Below are 15,764 nucleotides of genomic sequence, written 5' to 3' on the forward strand. Positions count from 1 at the left end.
GTTCTAAGTGTTAAACAATCATTCTGCCAACTGAGCTGCATCCTCAACTCCAGAATGGGTTTGCGTATTTATTTGTTTGCTTGAAGATAGTGAACAGGCCAGGTTGGCCAAGGCTGGCCCTAAGGTCTTGATCCTTCTGTTTCCACCTCCCAAATGAGCCAGAACGCCCTCCAAAGGGTTGGATGAAGCCAAACACCCCCAGATGGATGGTTACCTATGTTCAGGCAAAATCAGAGGGCTCCCTGAGGACCTCTAGATCGGGACGCACCCCATGGTCGATCAGCCTCATCTATTAAGCAGGCCCCGGCCTGGACCTTGGGGCACACCTGAGGGGAAAGGGGGAAGGCAGATGGGGCAGTCCTTGAGCTAGTCTAAACATCTGTCACACGTCCATTCCCTGGGAGCCTGGTGGACCGGGCCAAAGGCGGAAGAGAGAAACTTCCCAACCTGCAAACACACAAACCCTCAAGGACAGACACACATGCAGCTCCTGAGACAGACACGAATCCGCACCCTTGCACACAGGCCGTCCCCTCCCTTCCACGAGCACATTCTGTGGGGTTTGTTTGTGTATTCTTGGTGGTGGGGGGGGGGCATGCTACTGCAAAAACAAACCTTGCTACCTGTGGTACGCCCTATCACCCAGTGGAGCACACGCAGAGGTTGAGTGCAAACACCAACACCCGCACGGCAACCTGATGCATGTTATTCCTGATGGAGCCTCCCACCACCCCCACACGCCCCCAGCGAACATGGCCATCTTGCCACCTACCCGCCTCGTTCTTGACTAGCCCACAGCCGAAAGCCCCCATGTTACACACGCACCCTACAGCACACAACAGAGACGCTTCGGCATGCCCGATACACCCCAAAGCCGTACAGACCCCGATTTTCCTGCAGCTGCTGAACCTCATCACAGTTATGAGGGAGCTTAAAGTGACCCCGAGAAAAGACTCAGGTTCTCTGAGAACTACCGTGCTGGAACTCTCCGGTCCTAGCAGGTCAAGGCCCTGGCCGGCCCCAAGCCACCAGCATCTGTGCAAATGAATCGTTCTGATAATCCCACGTAGCAGATATTTCAAAAGGTATTTCCAGGCTGGAAAGACAGCCCAGGGACTGAGAGCGCTTCCTGCTCACCCAGAGGACCCTCGATGGGTTTCCGGAGCCCACGCGGGCAGCTCCCAGCCACCCGTAACTCCAGCTGCTAAGTGATCAGATGCCTCTGGCCTCCTTGGACGGCTGCACTCACTTGCACACACTCATACACAGACACACAGAAGCACAGAATTTAACTTTTTTTAACGGGCTGGGGAAGTGGACCAGTGGTTAGGAGCGCTTACTGCTCTCACAGGACACTCAGGTTCTGTTCCCAGCACTCACATGACTCATAACCACCTACAGCTCCAGATCCAGGGGACCTGATGCCCTGCCCTAACCTCTCTGTCGCCGCATCATGTGGTACAAATACCCGTCCTCAGGAACACATATGTACACATAAGATAAAATAAATATATATATTTTTTTTAAAGAATAGTCTTGGGGGCTGGAGGGATGACTCGGCAGTTAACAGCACTGACGGCTTTTTCAGAGGACCCCAGGTTCAATTTCCGGCACCTACATGGCAGTTCACAACTGTCTGTAACTCCAAGATCTAACACCCTCACACGGATATACATACAGGCAAACACCAATGCACATAAAAATAAATATTTTTTTTTAAAAAAAAAAGAATAATCTTTTAAAGCATGCTCAAAAACCGTGAAGCCAGCAAGCCCCAGAGAGAGAGTACACATCTTCCCTTCATCTGCTCCATGCTGTCTGCGCCCCTCACTGGCCATCCCATCTACCTCCCTGTCCCTTGGCCACATCTCTCCATTCTCCTCACCCATAGTTCACCTTAGGGCAAAGACCCTGTTTTCAACCTACAACTCTTGATCTCTAAACGTGTCCCAAGATGCCATCTAACCCAGGGCCACCACCAATCATCACGTGCCACACTGCACATCAGCCTGGCTGAGAGCCTCATGTGTTCAGCGGTGGAGTCTCTCCTCTCTCTGAGGAGACACACCCGAACCGTTCCCCACCGCCTTCCCATTCTCCACTTGCCAATCAGGGCCACCACACCCCTTCCTCTCACAGGCTTCTTGACCTCAGCCTGACTGAGGTGGCTCCAGAACCCTTTTCCCTAAGCCCTCTCCTGTCTTCACTGGGCCAGACACCCAGAAAGCCCTCCTCCCCCTTTTCACACCGCTCGCCAGGATCTGTGGGTTCCACCTGCTAAAACCCTCCATGCCCCATCAGAAGTGTGTATCTACTGAGGTGTTTGTCTACTGCCGTGTGCATCTACTGCACTGTGTACCTTCTGCCGTATCTATCTACGGCAGTGTATATGGCTTCTTGCTGGCTTCACCGGAGAAAGGCTAGTCTTCTCAGTAAGTCCCTTCGAGTCTGAACACACCCCCTTCAGTCTTCTAGCCTGCAACAATCCAGGCTGCAGCCACACCCACCTTTTTCCATTCCCCTAACAGGCCATATTCGACCTACTCTCCCCAAAACCCACACAAACACACGCACACATTTGTCTACAAAAGCCAATGGTTTCCCTTAAGCACCGTGCCAATACCTGTGCACTGTGAACACAGGGGAGCAACAGTCACCCTCTTCTGGGCCAGCTCTGTGATATACATTGTCTTCCCATTGCCTTTGTCAAAGCAACATTGCAACTGTAATTTCAAGTCGGCTTCCTGATGGGACTACAAAACTGTGCAAGAGACAAAACAATGTCTCATTCATCTCTCCACCTCCAGCTGTTTGCTCAGCTCCTGGCTTGTAAAAAGGCACTGGCTATGTTTGTGGAGTGAATAATATAGTAACACTTCTTGTGTTCCGAGCACTAAAGTAGGCCTGGATCCTGTTGTGTGCTGTTCCCTCCACCCTCCACTACTGCTATAACCCTCCATACAGATGACTGTTCCTCTCTGTTAGATGAGGAAACCAAGTATCCAAGAACAGAAGCAGGGCTGGCTACATGGCTCATGCCCACAACTGTGAGGACCAGAATTCAGATTCCCAGGACCCACATAAAAGCCAGGTGAGCGTGGCGGCCCACCTACAATCCCAGAACGCAGAAGGAGGTAGAGACAGAGAATCCCCACGGCATACTGGCTGGCCAGACTATTCAAAATGGGGAGCTCCCAGTTCAATGAAAGACCCAGCCTCGGTTCGTAGAGAGCAATCGAGGAAGACACCCAAGGTCAACATACATGCGTAACGTTCACACACACCTGTGCACATATAGATGCAAACATGAATACCACACACACATGCGTACGTGGGCAGAAATGCAGAAGCAACTTATCTAAGGTCCCACTGTTTATTGGTCACAATCAAATTCGAATGTAGAGAGCCAGCAAGATGGTCAGTAGGTGAAGGTGCGCACCAAGTAAGCTGACAACCCGAGTCCCATCCCTGAAATCTACGTAAAGACAGGAAGAGAGCACTAAATCCACAAGGTTGTTCTCTGCTCTCCAGGGCATGCACACTCCCCCCATAAACATCATATATACACACACGCACGCACACATACACACACAAGTAATCATAATTATTTAATAAAATTTTAAAGGCCCGAGAGATGGCTCAACACTTAAAAGTGCTTACTTCTCTTCCAGAGACCTGAGTTCAGTTCCCAGCACCCATGTGGCAGCTCACGACTGTAACTCCAGTTCCAGGGGACCTGATACCCTCTTCTGGCCTCTGGGGGGCACCAGGCCAATATGTGATACACAGACATACATGCAGGCAAAACATTCACACACAAAAGAAAAAATAAATACGTATTTTAAAGGTTTTGGGGAGGTGGTTTTTGTTTTGTTTTGTTGTTTTGTTTTTTGAGACAGCATTTCTCTGTGTAGCCATGGTGGTCCTGAACTCGCTTTGTAGATCAAGCTGGGTTTGAACTCACATCGATCTGCCAGCCTCAGCCTCCCTGAGCGCTAGGATCGAAGGTGTACGTCACCACACTCATCTTATTTTAAAGTCTTTAAATCAATAAATTGTTTGAAGATTTAATCCGAGGCTGGGGGTGGTAGCACAGGGTTTTAATCCCACCACTTGGGAGGTAGAGGCAGGCTGATCTCTGAATTCAAGGCCAGCCTGGTCTACATAGTGAGTTCTAGTACCACCAGGGCTAAGTAGAGTGAGCTAAGTCTCAAAAAGAACCTAAAACAAGATTTAATCTAAATCTCTCTAGCTTTAAAATCTCCAGTGAGGAGGGCGTGGCTCAGTTGGTAGAATATTTACCTGGCTTCAGTCCCCATTACTGGATAACTGCGCATAGTGGTGTGTCCCAGCATTCACAAAGTGGGAGCATGAGGATCAGAAGTTCAAGGTTATACTCAACCACATATCCTCTGTGAGGTTAGTATAAACTACAAAACAAAACCAGATCCCATCTCTACATTCTCCCAGCCTCACTTTAACCCAGTATAGGATGGAAACATCTTGAGAGGTACATTCTTAGCCTAACAGCCCAAACTGCTAGAAGCTTCTGGAACACTAATCTCCACTGTATTTTATCAAAACACAACCAATCCTGTTGCCTCAGCAGGCCAGAGACATCAGTCCTCTCATAGCCCCCACGCTCCTGGCAGAAAAGCCCTACCACATTCCTTCATCATGGCAGCTGCCTCTGGTTCAGTCATCCTTCAGGGACTAGCTTAATGGTGACTCCTCCTCTGAAGCCTCCTGGCCACTGGAGTACAAAAATCACAGTAAATCTACTGGCCTCTTGGAAGAGCACCTTGAACATTGGTTTTCCACGGTTCAGTCAGTTTTCCAGGTTCACACAACTACCGAGTTGCCAAGCTGGGCCTCAAAGCCGTCAGCCCAAGCAACCAGCCTGTCGTCTTTCCCTGGAAACACCCTGCTCATCTCTGCACCCCTCCCCAGAGAGGCCCATTGCTTCTGCCTGGCATTCCTTGAAGCATCAAGCAGGGCCACAGGTGCTGGAAGCTGTTGCTGACAAGGAAATGTCACATTTCTGACCTAATCCAAACTTGCACATACATGGGGGAGACCTGGCAGAGGGCAGAGACGGCGTCAGGAATGGCACTGTCTCACCTAACATGAACTCAGAATTCCAGCAGATTTGCTATCAAGCAGTGATGAAGATGGAAAAAGTGGGGAGCGGGTGGGGGTTGTAATCAATGAAAATCATGCTCCGAGACCTCAAAAGTACAACAGTGTAGGAAGAGTCAGTCTAGGGGAGAAACCAGGGAGGCAGAGAGTGTGATGAGACCTCCCACTGAGATGTTCCCAGCCTTGCTGAGCTTTGAGCTTCAGTGTGAAAACCCGGCTCTCCTGGACGAGCTCTTCCCAAGAGCTAGGAACACAGGTTCTCCCGCTTCCACAGCCCACAGGCCCACAGACGTGTGTGCCCTCCGCACACCTGGCTTAGGGAAGAAGCTGTAGCCCTGACATCTGAAGTAGTTGCTAGCTTCTGATGGAATATTGCCCCTAAGACGCTCCAATGACCACAGACCTGGAGAGATGGCTCAGCAATTAAGAGCACTGGCTGCTCTTCCAGAAACCCAGGTTTGGCTCCCACATGGTGGCTCACAACCATCTGTAGCTCCAGTTCCAGAGAATCCGACATCCTACTCTGGCCCTCTTGGATACTGACCCATGTAGTACGCAGACATACATGCAGATAAAACACCCATCCACAACCAGACATGGTGGCACACGCCTTTAGTTCCAGCTCTGAGTCCAAGACCAGGGCTACACAGAAAAATCCTGTTTTGAAAGAAAGAAAGAAAAAAAAAGTCCTTGCCTACACACACACTCACTCACTCACTCACTCACTCACTGCCCAGTGATGGACTGTAACCTGAAATGATAAGCTAAAGCAACCCCCTACACACACACACACACACACACACACACACACACACACACACACACAAGCTCCTTTCTGTCAGGACATTTTATCACAGCAACAGAAATGAAAACACTTGGATAGCTGTGTCTAAGGAAGGCCAAGGCCACTACAACTCCACACAGGCATGATCTGCTGCCCCAGATCCAAAACCCTTCCAGGCTTCCTCCCCTTCTCACCTCAACCACAAAGGCAGCATCTCTCCCACAGCTTTGGTCTTGGCATCAGGTATATACCACTGCAGCTACCCCAATGGCTACCACAGACGCTGTCACTCTTCTTGGCTACTTCCAAAACAACCAAAGTTTTGGTTTCAGGGCAGGAGGCATCTCAGCCAGTAAGGTGCTTGTCTCACACACAAACAGAAGACATGAGTTCAGTTCCCCAGAACTCAGGTAACAGGGTAGGTGTGGTGGCACGCACTCACCACTTCAGCAGTGGGAGTGGGCCCAGAGACAGGCAGAACTGCGGGGCTCGCTGGCCAGCTAGCCTAGTCCCGTCCGCAAATTCTAGACCAAAGAGAGACCCTGCCTCAAAAACTAACAGGGTAAACGGCACTTGAGGAGTGACACTAGAGGTTATCCTGTGGCATGTATGTACACACACACTCACATATGTCCATACATACACATGCACAGATAAATAGAGTTAAAAATCTCTTGTTTATATCGTTCAACTGATTTCCCCACCATCCAGCTGCTGTACAGAATCTCCTTGCTTCCTCCATACAGTTCTTACCTTCATCACATGCCTGCTCAAGACCCTCTGTGTGCTCCTTTGCCAGGATGCCATGGCCAGTCCACACCCACTTTCCGATGGATGACTCAGGTACCGAGGCCTGGCCCCAGCTTCTCCTGCCATGAGCTCTATTCTTCGCCCCAGCGCTGGGTGCCTCTCTACAGATGGCGCACACATCTCCCGCCTTCCCTGCCTCTTTAACGGTCCTCCCCTGAGCTTGCTAAGCTAAGACAGTCCCAAATAACATGTCACAGCTCCATTACCGGTCCCTAGTAGAACTCTCATGTAACATTGCTGGCCCTGGGTTCAGTCCCTAATACTGAGAAAATAAAAATTCCTGAAACTCTACTCCCACTCATACGTACCTTCTCATATGTTCCACTCATATACACCTCCACGTGCAAACCCGCGCGCGCGCGTGCACACACGCCATGAATCAATAAATACAGAAATCTATGTAGAGTCTGTCCCTATGAGCTTTTAAAAAATATACAGCATTCAGTACTATGCTGTTTCAAAGAGACAAACTTCACTCAGTGTGCGTGTGTATCCACACTTGCCACGGCACACACGTGGAGGTCACAGGACAATGTGCGGGAGTCAGTTCTCCCCTTCCACCAAGTGGATTCTGGAGATGGAACTCAGGTCACCAAGCTTGGGGGCACTTGTGGAGCCATCTTGCTGGCAGTGTTTTTGCCGTTCGTTCGTTTGTTCGTTTGGGGCACAAGCTCTCACTATGTAACCCAGGCTGGCCTGGAACTTGCTATGTAGCCTAAGCTGGCTTCCAATGTGTAGTGTCTCTCCTTCAGTGGCCCCCAAATATTGGTGATAACAGCATACCAGGACAGCAATGTACCATTTCATCACTACACAACCATGCCTGCCTTACCTCCGGTCAGACGCCACACTGGGCGTTGTGTTTGCGGGGTTTGTTTTTTTTTTTTTTTTTATTTCCTGCTATTGGAGGTTGAATATTCTTTTTAAAAACATTTATCCATATTTATTTTTACGTCTGTGCATATGTCTAAATGAGCTTATGTACACCGAGTGTGCAAGTGTCTGCGGAGACCAGAAGCCTGGCTCCCCTGGAACTGGAGTTCCTGGGGGGGGGGGAGCTGCCTGATGTGGGTGTTGAGAACCAAACCTCAATCCTCTGCGAGAACGCGTCCTCCCCACTGAGCCATCTCTCCAGGCCCGAGCTGAGTATTCCTTCTTACCTGAAATGCTTGGGTCTGGAAATGTTTCCGATTTTGGATGTTTTTAGTTCTGGGATGGCTCACTATATATAATTACGTATCTTGGGAATGGGGCCCGAGTCTAAACGAGATCCTCACTTGTTTATGTACTTCTATGCATACAGCCACCGGATGATTTAACACGGTGTTTTTACCGCACCCATCTTTCCTTTAGTCCATCAAACGAGGTTGGTGTGGAAGACTCCTCTTGGGACGTTGTGTCAGAACCCCTCAACGCCTCAGCTTTTAGAGCACTTGGGACTTGAGATTTCTGGAGTGAAGATGCCCACCCTGTACTTATCAAGCGTCTTCTCAGTGCCACATGCCACTCTCTGGACTCCATGTGAACTAACTGCGATCCTTGCAGCGACTCTTTGAGGCAGGCACTATTATTACAGCACCTCACAGACAGACAAGCGCTCAAGTCTGGAGTCATGAAGTTAGGGGCCAAGGGGTCTGAACACAGACTCTCTTAACTCACTGGACTGCCTTTTTATCTACTTCCTCAACTAAACTTCCAACTCCTGGAGCAGGCAGCTCATCTCACTGATTTCTGATTCTCCCACAGGCAGCAGCACACTACAAAGGGGCCCTTGATCACCACCTGTTCAATTAAATTGCCAGCAAACCAATAACACAGGATGTCCAGCTACCTGCGGCACACACAGTGACGATCCTTTCCTTTGTCTCCTGAGAGTGGTGTATGCCTGACACTTGACCCTGTGTCTTGACTCCATCTGAGGTCTCCCACACCTACCTGCATAGCCCTTCTTCCTGGATCACTTCTTTAGGCCCTCCTCCACACACATGGATGACGTGGGGAGGTGCAGACCGTGTCACACAATCCGCAGCGAGGACACAGATGTGCAGGCACTCACCCTTAGCTCTGTCAGCAATTACATATGGCCAGATACCCCAGAGAATGCAAGCAGCAAATATTCTGGCATGTGGGCGCTCAGTTGGTGGGTAAGCCAAGACCCCAGGAAATTACAGGGGAGATTCCAAAAGATCCACAAATCCATATGTATACCAAACATCTCAAGGCAAATTGGTACATCTTGCCTATAAAGCTAAAACTATTTCTCCTAATGTATATTTTATTAACCACAATGGTGCCTACAACATCAAAGTCATCTAAAAGCTTTCCTGAATTCATGAGAGCTTTGAGTCATTTGTTTTCCCAATAAACACATAGAAAAATAATAACTAACTCTTTGGAAGGTTGTATTGTGAATTACTGACTTTTAAAAATGTCCTTGATTTCAGAAAAAGATGAAAACCACTCAAAGCAGGTAATAATGAGGTGACTGTGGCCTCCAAAGGAGGGTAAGGGCCTGACTCTGAGGCTGTTCAGAGATCTGCCAGGATCTGGCTCCCTCAGTCTTCCTGACACCCCCTCCCCAATAACCATCAGTGTGAGGCCATGTTCTTCCTCCTTGGGTAATTGAGAATGTACTAAGAGGACTAGAAAAACAGCTTGGTAGATAAAGGTGCTTGCAGCCAATCCCTGGGACCTACATGGCAGAAGGTGAGAACCAGCTCACACAGGCTGGGCTCTGAGCCCCACATGAATGCTGTGGATGAGTGCCCCCACACACAATAAATAGATAAGTGGAATTTTTTAATTAAAATGTAGGTTTCGGGAGGTGGCTGGGTGGTTAGGAGTATTTGCTATTCTTCTAGAAGACCCTAAGGAGGTTCCCAGCCTCACTCATAACCTTCTGCTACTCCAGTTCTAGGGGATCTGACATACTCCTTGGCCTCCAAGGGCACCAGGCATGTTTGTGGTACACATACATATATTCAGGTACTCTCACTCACACATGTGAGATAACTAGCAAGCAACGGTGCTCCCCACCCAAGCCTGACGATCTGAGTTTGATTCCCAGGACCCACGGAGAAGTGGAAAGGAGGGAATCAACTCCACAAAGTGTCCACTGACCTCCACATATGTGCTGTCGTTCGTGTGCACCTGAGCACACACACACACACTAGTGATAAACGAAATACTAATTGTAAGAAAGCAGATGCTTCTAGGTGCTGTTTCTGACGCCCCTGGGCATCTCCTGGAGGAAAGCCTGGCAGCATGGCACTCACCTACAATCCCAGCACTTGGGAGGCTGAGGTGGAAAAATCACCATGAGTTTGAGGCCAGCCTTGGCTACATAGCAAGAGTGCCTCAAACACACACACATGAGGACATGGATACAAAAAAAAATGTGCTAAGAGAAGTAAATGGGCATTGCTTATTACAAAAGCTGCTTACAACTCAGGAACATACACAAGGAGAATAAATAAGGCCGGAGGTGGCAAGAGGCAAGGAGAGAGGGCCAGGGGGGTTCTGACTGCACCTGCCAACTCCAGGTGCCGTCAGCATCTTCCACCACACAACCACCCACAACACAGATCCCAAAACATACACATGAGAGTTTTCATGAACACGCAGGCCTTTACCTCACGTCTCCGCTCTTTCAAATACTTATTAATATCTCTCCATTCATTCCCCAAGTCTTAATCAAACACCCACTGGCAGCTGAGTGCTTTTTTTCAGTGCAGAGACACAGACTCATCCTGCCCTTTACCAGACAAAGCACCTCTCTCTCTCTGTCAACACATCACACACAGAGACATCTACACACCACATCCACACAGGAACCCCCGCCCTGCCAGCTGTCACACACAGTGGGTCAGAGGCACACGGCCATCTCAGCTCAGCTGACCTAAGCGTTCATTCGGCTCTAGCATCCCCACTCGACAAAACCATCCCTCTCACACACAAAAACGTCAACGCATCTTAGAAGCCATCACACAACCCACTTTCAAGAGCACACACTTATTTAATTCACAGGAGGCCTCTGGCTGATGGATGCTTTCAGCGAATGGATTGGCAAGGATGCCTCGGAATGCAATGTTCATATACCTAGGCCTGATTCTACCACAGTGGGACCAGGTGGCAGTTACTATAACCTCTCCATGGCTCAAATCTCCCCTCCCTTAAATTAGAAAGATAGTTTATCCTGTTTTCTTTTTTTTGGGGGGGGGGGGCATTGCTGTTTTTTGGAAGGGTTGGTTTGGTTTCGTTTTTTGTTTGTTTGTTTGTTTGTTTTGTTTTGTTTTTCTTTTGAGACAGTGTTTCTCTGTGTAGCCCTAGCTGTCCTGGAACTTCCTCTGTAGACCAGGCTGGTCTCGAACTCAGAGATCATCCTGCCTCTGCCTCTCAAGTGCTGGGATTAAAGGCTTACAGCCACCACTGACCAACCCTCATCCTGTTTTCTTAGGAAGGCTAGGTGGGGAAGGGTTCATTGGAACTAGAAGTAAAGTTAAGGTTCTGGAAATTTCTCACAATTTCTCTAATGTCTTCTTGAAGTGTCTCAGTGAAACACACACATGGGAACCTGCACATCAGCACAAACCCCTTACAGCTGTGTCCGAGTCACTCTGCTAGGAACTGGGCTCCAGTCAGTAAGAACGACAACTCAAACAGACCCATTCACACATAGGCACCCAAAACACACTGGTAGGCTTGCAGGCCTCTGCACACAGTTTCACAGTTTAGGGAGCGCCTGAGCTCCTAGGAGAGAAGGCGAGAAGGTGTCATGTTAATACACTCAGTTCCTAAGGATGTATCCCAGAGCACAGTCCCACAAAAACAATCCAAACCCTTCCTTAAGTTGTCTGTTTGCTAGCTTCCTTGCTTTGTTTTGAGACAGAGTGTTATATAGCCCAGGCTGTCTTGAAACCCGCTATATAGCTGAAAATGACCTTAAGCTTCTGACCCTCCTGCCTCCACTTCTCAAATGCTGAGATTATGCGTGTGCACCACCACACCTGGCTCCTTCCCAGTCGTCTGCCATAGCTACAGACACAGGACGAAACGCTGAAGAACAGACTTCCTGTCACAGGGCCACATCTGCAGACTCGGCTCCTCCCGAGAATGACCACATGAAGACGGTCTCAGCAACAGCATCCCCGGGACCACACCAGTTTGCCGGACACACGCTGTCTCAAAGACTCCACCTCTTTGAAGGTGCACACATGCACACACACACACACACACACACACACACACACACACAATTGCAAAGCATCCCCATTCAGTCCCTGACTTCCACAAGTAGAGACAGAAGAACAAATGCTACATCCATACCTGCTGGACAATTAGCTCCCACCCCTGCATCAATGGAGGAAAAAAAAACCTCTCCTCTGACCCGTCACACCAAAATAAAAAGTGGCTCCTTACGTCATCCCTTCTAACGCACAGCTTACCTGCCCTCAATCCAACCTCCATTCTTTCTCCTGCCTGTCAATGGGCTCAGCCAGGCAAATCTCTCTGGCAGAGGCCCCAACATCTTCTTCCAAGCCCCCACTCCATATTCTGTCCCACCTTCCAGAGTATAAGCAAGGCCTATCTACCCCTGTAATCTCCATCCCAACCCCAAACTGGAATGGGCTTCCACGTTGGAAACACAAGCCTCCCCACCCAGTCTTGAACCTGGGACAGACCGCCTGCCATCCAGGCTCATGACCAAGAAAAAGGTCAACTTTTAGTCAGGACCCTCAGCCACCCAGTCATGCAACTCTGGAGATCTGTGACAGAAAACAAACACAATTCCCGTCCTCCAGGCCGGTTGGATCGCAGCCTCGCTGTCCCATCTCCCTCTCCACCTTCTCGTGCAGGTCTGATTTCTGTGGGGGCCTCCCAGATCAGTCCTTCTCACAAGGCACTGGCTACCATCCGCAAACCCCGGCCCCAGAGGCCTTATCCACTCTGATCGCTCCACTCTGCCAGCCCGAAAGACCAGACCCTCAAAGGCCGAACCCTGCCCTAAGCCACACAAGGCCCCGCCCCGCGTACTGTACCCAAACACTGTGTCTCACAGGCCTTCCCACCCGCTCGGCCTGCGCAGGCCCCACCTACACGGCCCCAGGGCCCCTTCCGGACCTCACCACGTAAAGCCACCGCACACAAGTCGCGTTTGCGCTCACCCTGGCCACGCCCCGGCCACGCCCACACCATCGGCCTCGGGGTTTTACTCTGAAGCAGCGTCGGCCCTCAAGCGCTAGCGCCTGCTTGCTAGGCCCTAACCTGGGCGCTTCCGTGCAGCAACGTCGGACCGGAGCGCGTCCTCTCTCGGCCCTCCACCCCAGCACAGGCCAGCCGGCCCCGACCCCAGCACCTCACGCCCGCGCCGGGGCTCACCTTCACTGCAGAACTTGCCGCCGAAGCCAGTGTGGCTGCAGTCGCAGCCCACCTCGCCGGGGGCCAGCACGGTGCAGAGGCCGCCGTTGGCGCAGGGATTGCGTGCGGGAGCGCACAGGGGGTCGGCGGCGGCGCCGCGCAGGCCCTGGCTACCCAGCAGCGCCGGCGGCCGCTCGCCCAGCTTCAGGTTGGCCAGGAGGCCGCGGAAAGGCGGCTCGTACTTGACGGTGCTGAGCGTGAGCGCAGACAGGCGCACGTCGGGCGGGATGCCGCCCACGAACAGGTCGCTGGCCACTTGCATCTCGCGCCTCTTGGAGCGCACCTCGGCGGCGCGGGCCTCGCCGTCCACCGCCAGCGCCGTGCGCCGCGCGTCGCGGGTCAGCAGCACCATGTGCCAGCGGTCGTCGGCCACCGGCGTGTCCAGCTGCAGCGTGGCGGGCTCGGCGCAAGACAGCGTGAAGCGCAGCCGCAGGCGCCCGTCCACCAGCAGCAGCTCCAGGAAGTCGCAGTCGCCGCCGTCGTCCAGGTAGAGCAGCAGCGCGCGCGTGGCGTTGGTGCGCAGGCTGAAGCTGAGCTCGCCGCTGCTCGCCGCGCCCGCCCAGCGCGCGTAGCGAGCCCACTGCCCCGGGCCGCCGCCGAACTCCAAGCCACGGACGCCCGCCGCCAGCGCCAGCAGCAGCAGAAGCGGCGGCAGCTGGGGTGGCGGTCGCCACCGACTCCCGAGAGCCATTGCCTCCGGCGGCCCCGACGCCGCCCGGCCCCCGGCCCCGCTCAGGCTTCAGAGCCGCGGGCGCATGGGGCGGGGAGGGGGCCGGGCGCCCCTCGCGAGGAGCGGGGCTCCCTCGCCGACTCACAGTGCCATGGACCCGGCCGCCGGGGCTCACGTGTCCACGCCCCCGGAAGGCGACGGCGGCCCCGCGGCGGACTCGGATGGAAGGTGGGGGAGGGACGCCTGCGGAGAAACGGAGAGGAAAGGTTTAATCGAGGATTCAGAGGCAAGGGGTGTCGGCGGTGTTTGGCGCTCTATCTCAAACCAGCAGGTGACCACCTGTTCCCTTTTAGCACTTTTTAGTTTTTGGAGACAGTCTCGTCTAGCTCAGGCTGCACACACACACACACGCACACACACACACACACACACACACACACGCTCCTTATGGTAGCGGAAGATGACCTGAAATTTCTGATATCCTCCTGCCACCACCTCCTCTCTCCTCGAGGGTTGGGATTACAGGTATGATCCAGCATGGCTAGTTCCCTGGAGGTTTTTAGCGGGCCTTGACCTGCAGAGGTTCTCCAAGCAAGACATACCATCATATTTGGAAGTACGGGACGGGGGTGGGGGTAGCAGTTGGAATGAGGTGGTGCTCGTTGTGGGCTTTGTTGGTTTGAGGTGCGCACCGGAGAAGAAGCGACACAGTAGTCTATATGTGGCGCAGCCCTCCCCTAACCCTCTCTGAAGTCCAAGGGTCAGAACCAAGGCCAGCTCCTCGGGGGCTCTGCCAAGGCGCTCTCCTCCAGCAGTTAAACCCAGCCACCTCTCAAAGCTGCCTAACCTCTGGGCCTGGCTCCGGCTTTCAGCCAGGGATCAGTCTCTCTCATCAGCTCTTGATGTTGGATAATGAAGTTGCTAAATAATTCATTGGGATTAATTAAGTGCCAATTCATCAATGGTACCCACAGGGTTACCAGGCTGGGAAGGGGCAGGGGAGAAAAGCCAGCCAGGGCCCAGGTATTCTCGCTCCAAGCCCCGCCCATCCACTCATGAGCATAGACATCCAATTCTGTGCCTCCATTTCCCCCTAAACCACACTAAGCCCTTTCTGGACTCCCAACCTTACTTGGTGGCCCATTGTCAACTGTTCGGTTTCCACTTGCCCAGGTCTTTCTGAAGCTAAGGGTAAGTCACCCTCAAACTCCCTTCAGGTCCAGGTCCTCAACCTCAGGATTGGTCCCAGTGACTGGAGTTCTCTTCAGCACTCAGCTCTTCCAGGCCCCCCAACCAGGGCTGGGGAGAGCTACCGGGAGGCAGGAAGGTTCATTTGCATAAAATTGCCTTTCTGAAATGATTACCCTTGTAACGGGCTGTCAGAGAGCAATTTATACCCCACGACAGGGAGGGGAATTTGCATCTCGTTAAACTCCAAGTCGTAATTATTTATATCCAACAACCCTCCTGAATATTGCATTGATTTTATTTTGGGGAGGGAGGGTGGGAAAGAGGGAGAGATGGAGGTGATGAGAAGCCTGGGAACGAAGCAGGGAGGGGCCAGAGTTTCAGAAAAGATGGGGACAGGTGGAGAGGAGAAAGGAAGGAGAGGAGAAAAGTGGTGGAGATAGATGGAGGAGAGAGGAAGGCTGGTGGGGAGGAAAGAAAAAGAAGGTTGAGAAAATCAAATTTCAAATTCAAATGGCATTTGTCAGGGCACTGGATCCGGGGCATTTTTACAAATGTCATTTCACTTAATCACCTAAAGAGTTCTATTACTCCTGTTCATCCTTGGGGAAGCCCAAATAGAGAAGTCTAGGGACTTAGCCAAGGTCACACAGACACCCAACAGCATACTACCTAAGACCTCAAACCCAAGCCTGTTCAACTCCAGCATGCCCATGGTAGAGACACAGAGCAGGAAAGCCACAGGTGAGAACAGTA

The 15,764-nt window shown here is 51.7% G+C and overlaps 1 protein-coding gene across 22 annotated transcripts in view; it reads right to left on the minus strand.

Moving 5' to 3' along the window:
• Positions 1 to 15,764, minus strand: part of Nrxn2 (neurexin 2) — a 109,390-nt gene that overhangs the window by 86,199 nt on the left and 7,427 nt on the right. For all 22 annotated transcript variants that reach the window (XM_055610372.1, XM_055610367.1, XM_055610366.1 and 19 more), the window contains exon 2: positions 13,112 to 14,063. In XM_055610372.1, coding sequence (XP_055466347.1) covers positions 13,112 to 13,841 — 730 coding nt within the window. In that variant the 5' untranslated portion in view covers positions 13,842 to 14,063. The remainder of the gene's footprint in view (positions 1 to 13,111; positions 14,064 to 15,764) is intronic.

Source organism: Psammomys obesus, unplaced genomic scaffold (assembly GCF_907164565.1).
Source record: "Psammomys obesus unplaced genomic scaffold, mPsaObe1.curated_primary_1811, whole genome shotgun sequence".
NCBI lineage: Eukaryota > Metazoa > Chordata > Mammalia > Rodentia > Muridae > Psammomys > Psammomys obesus.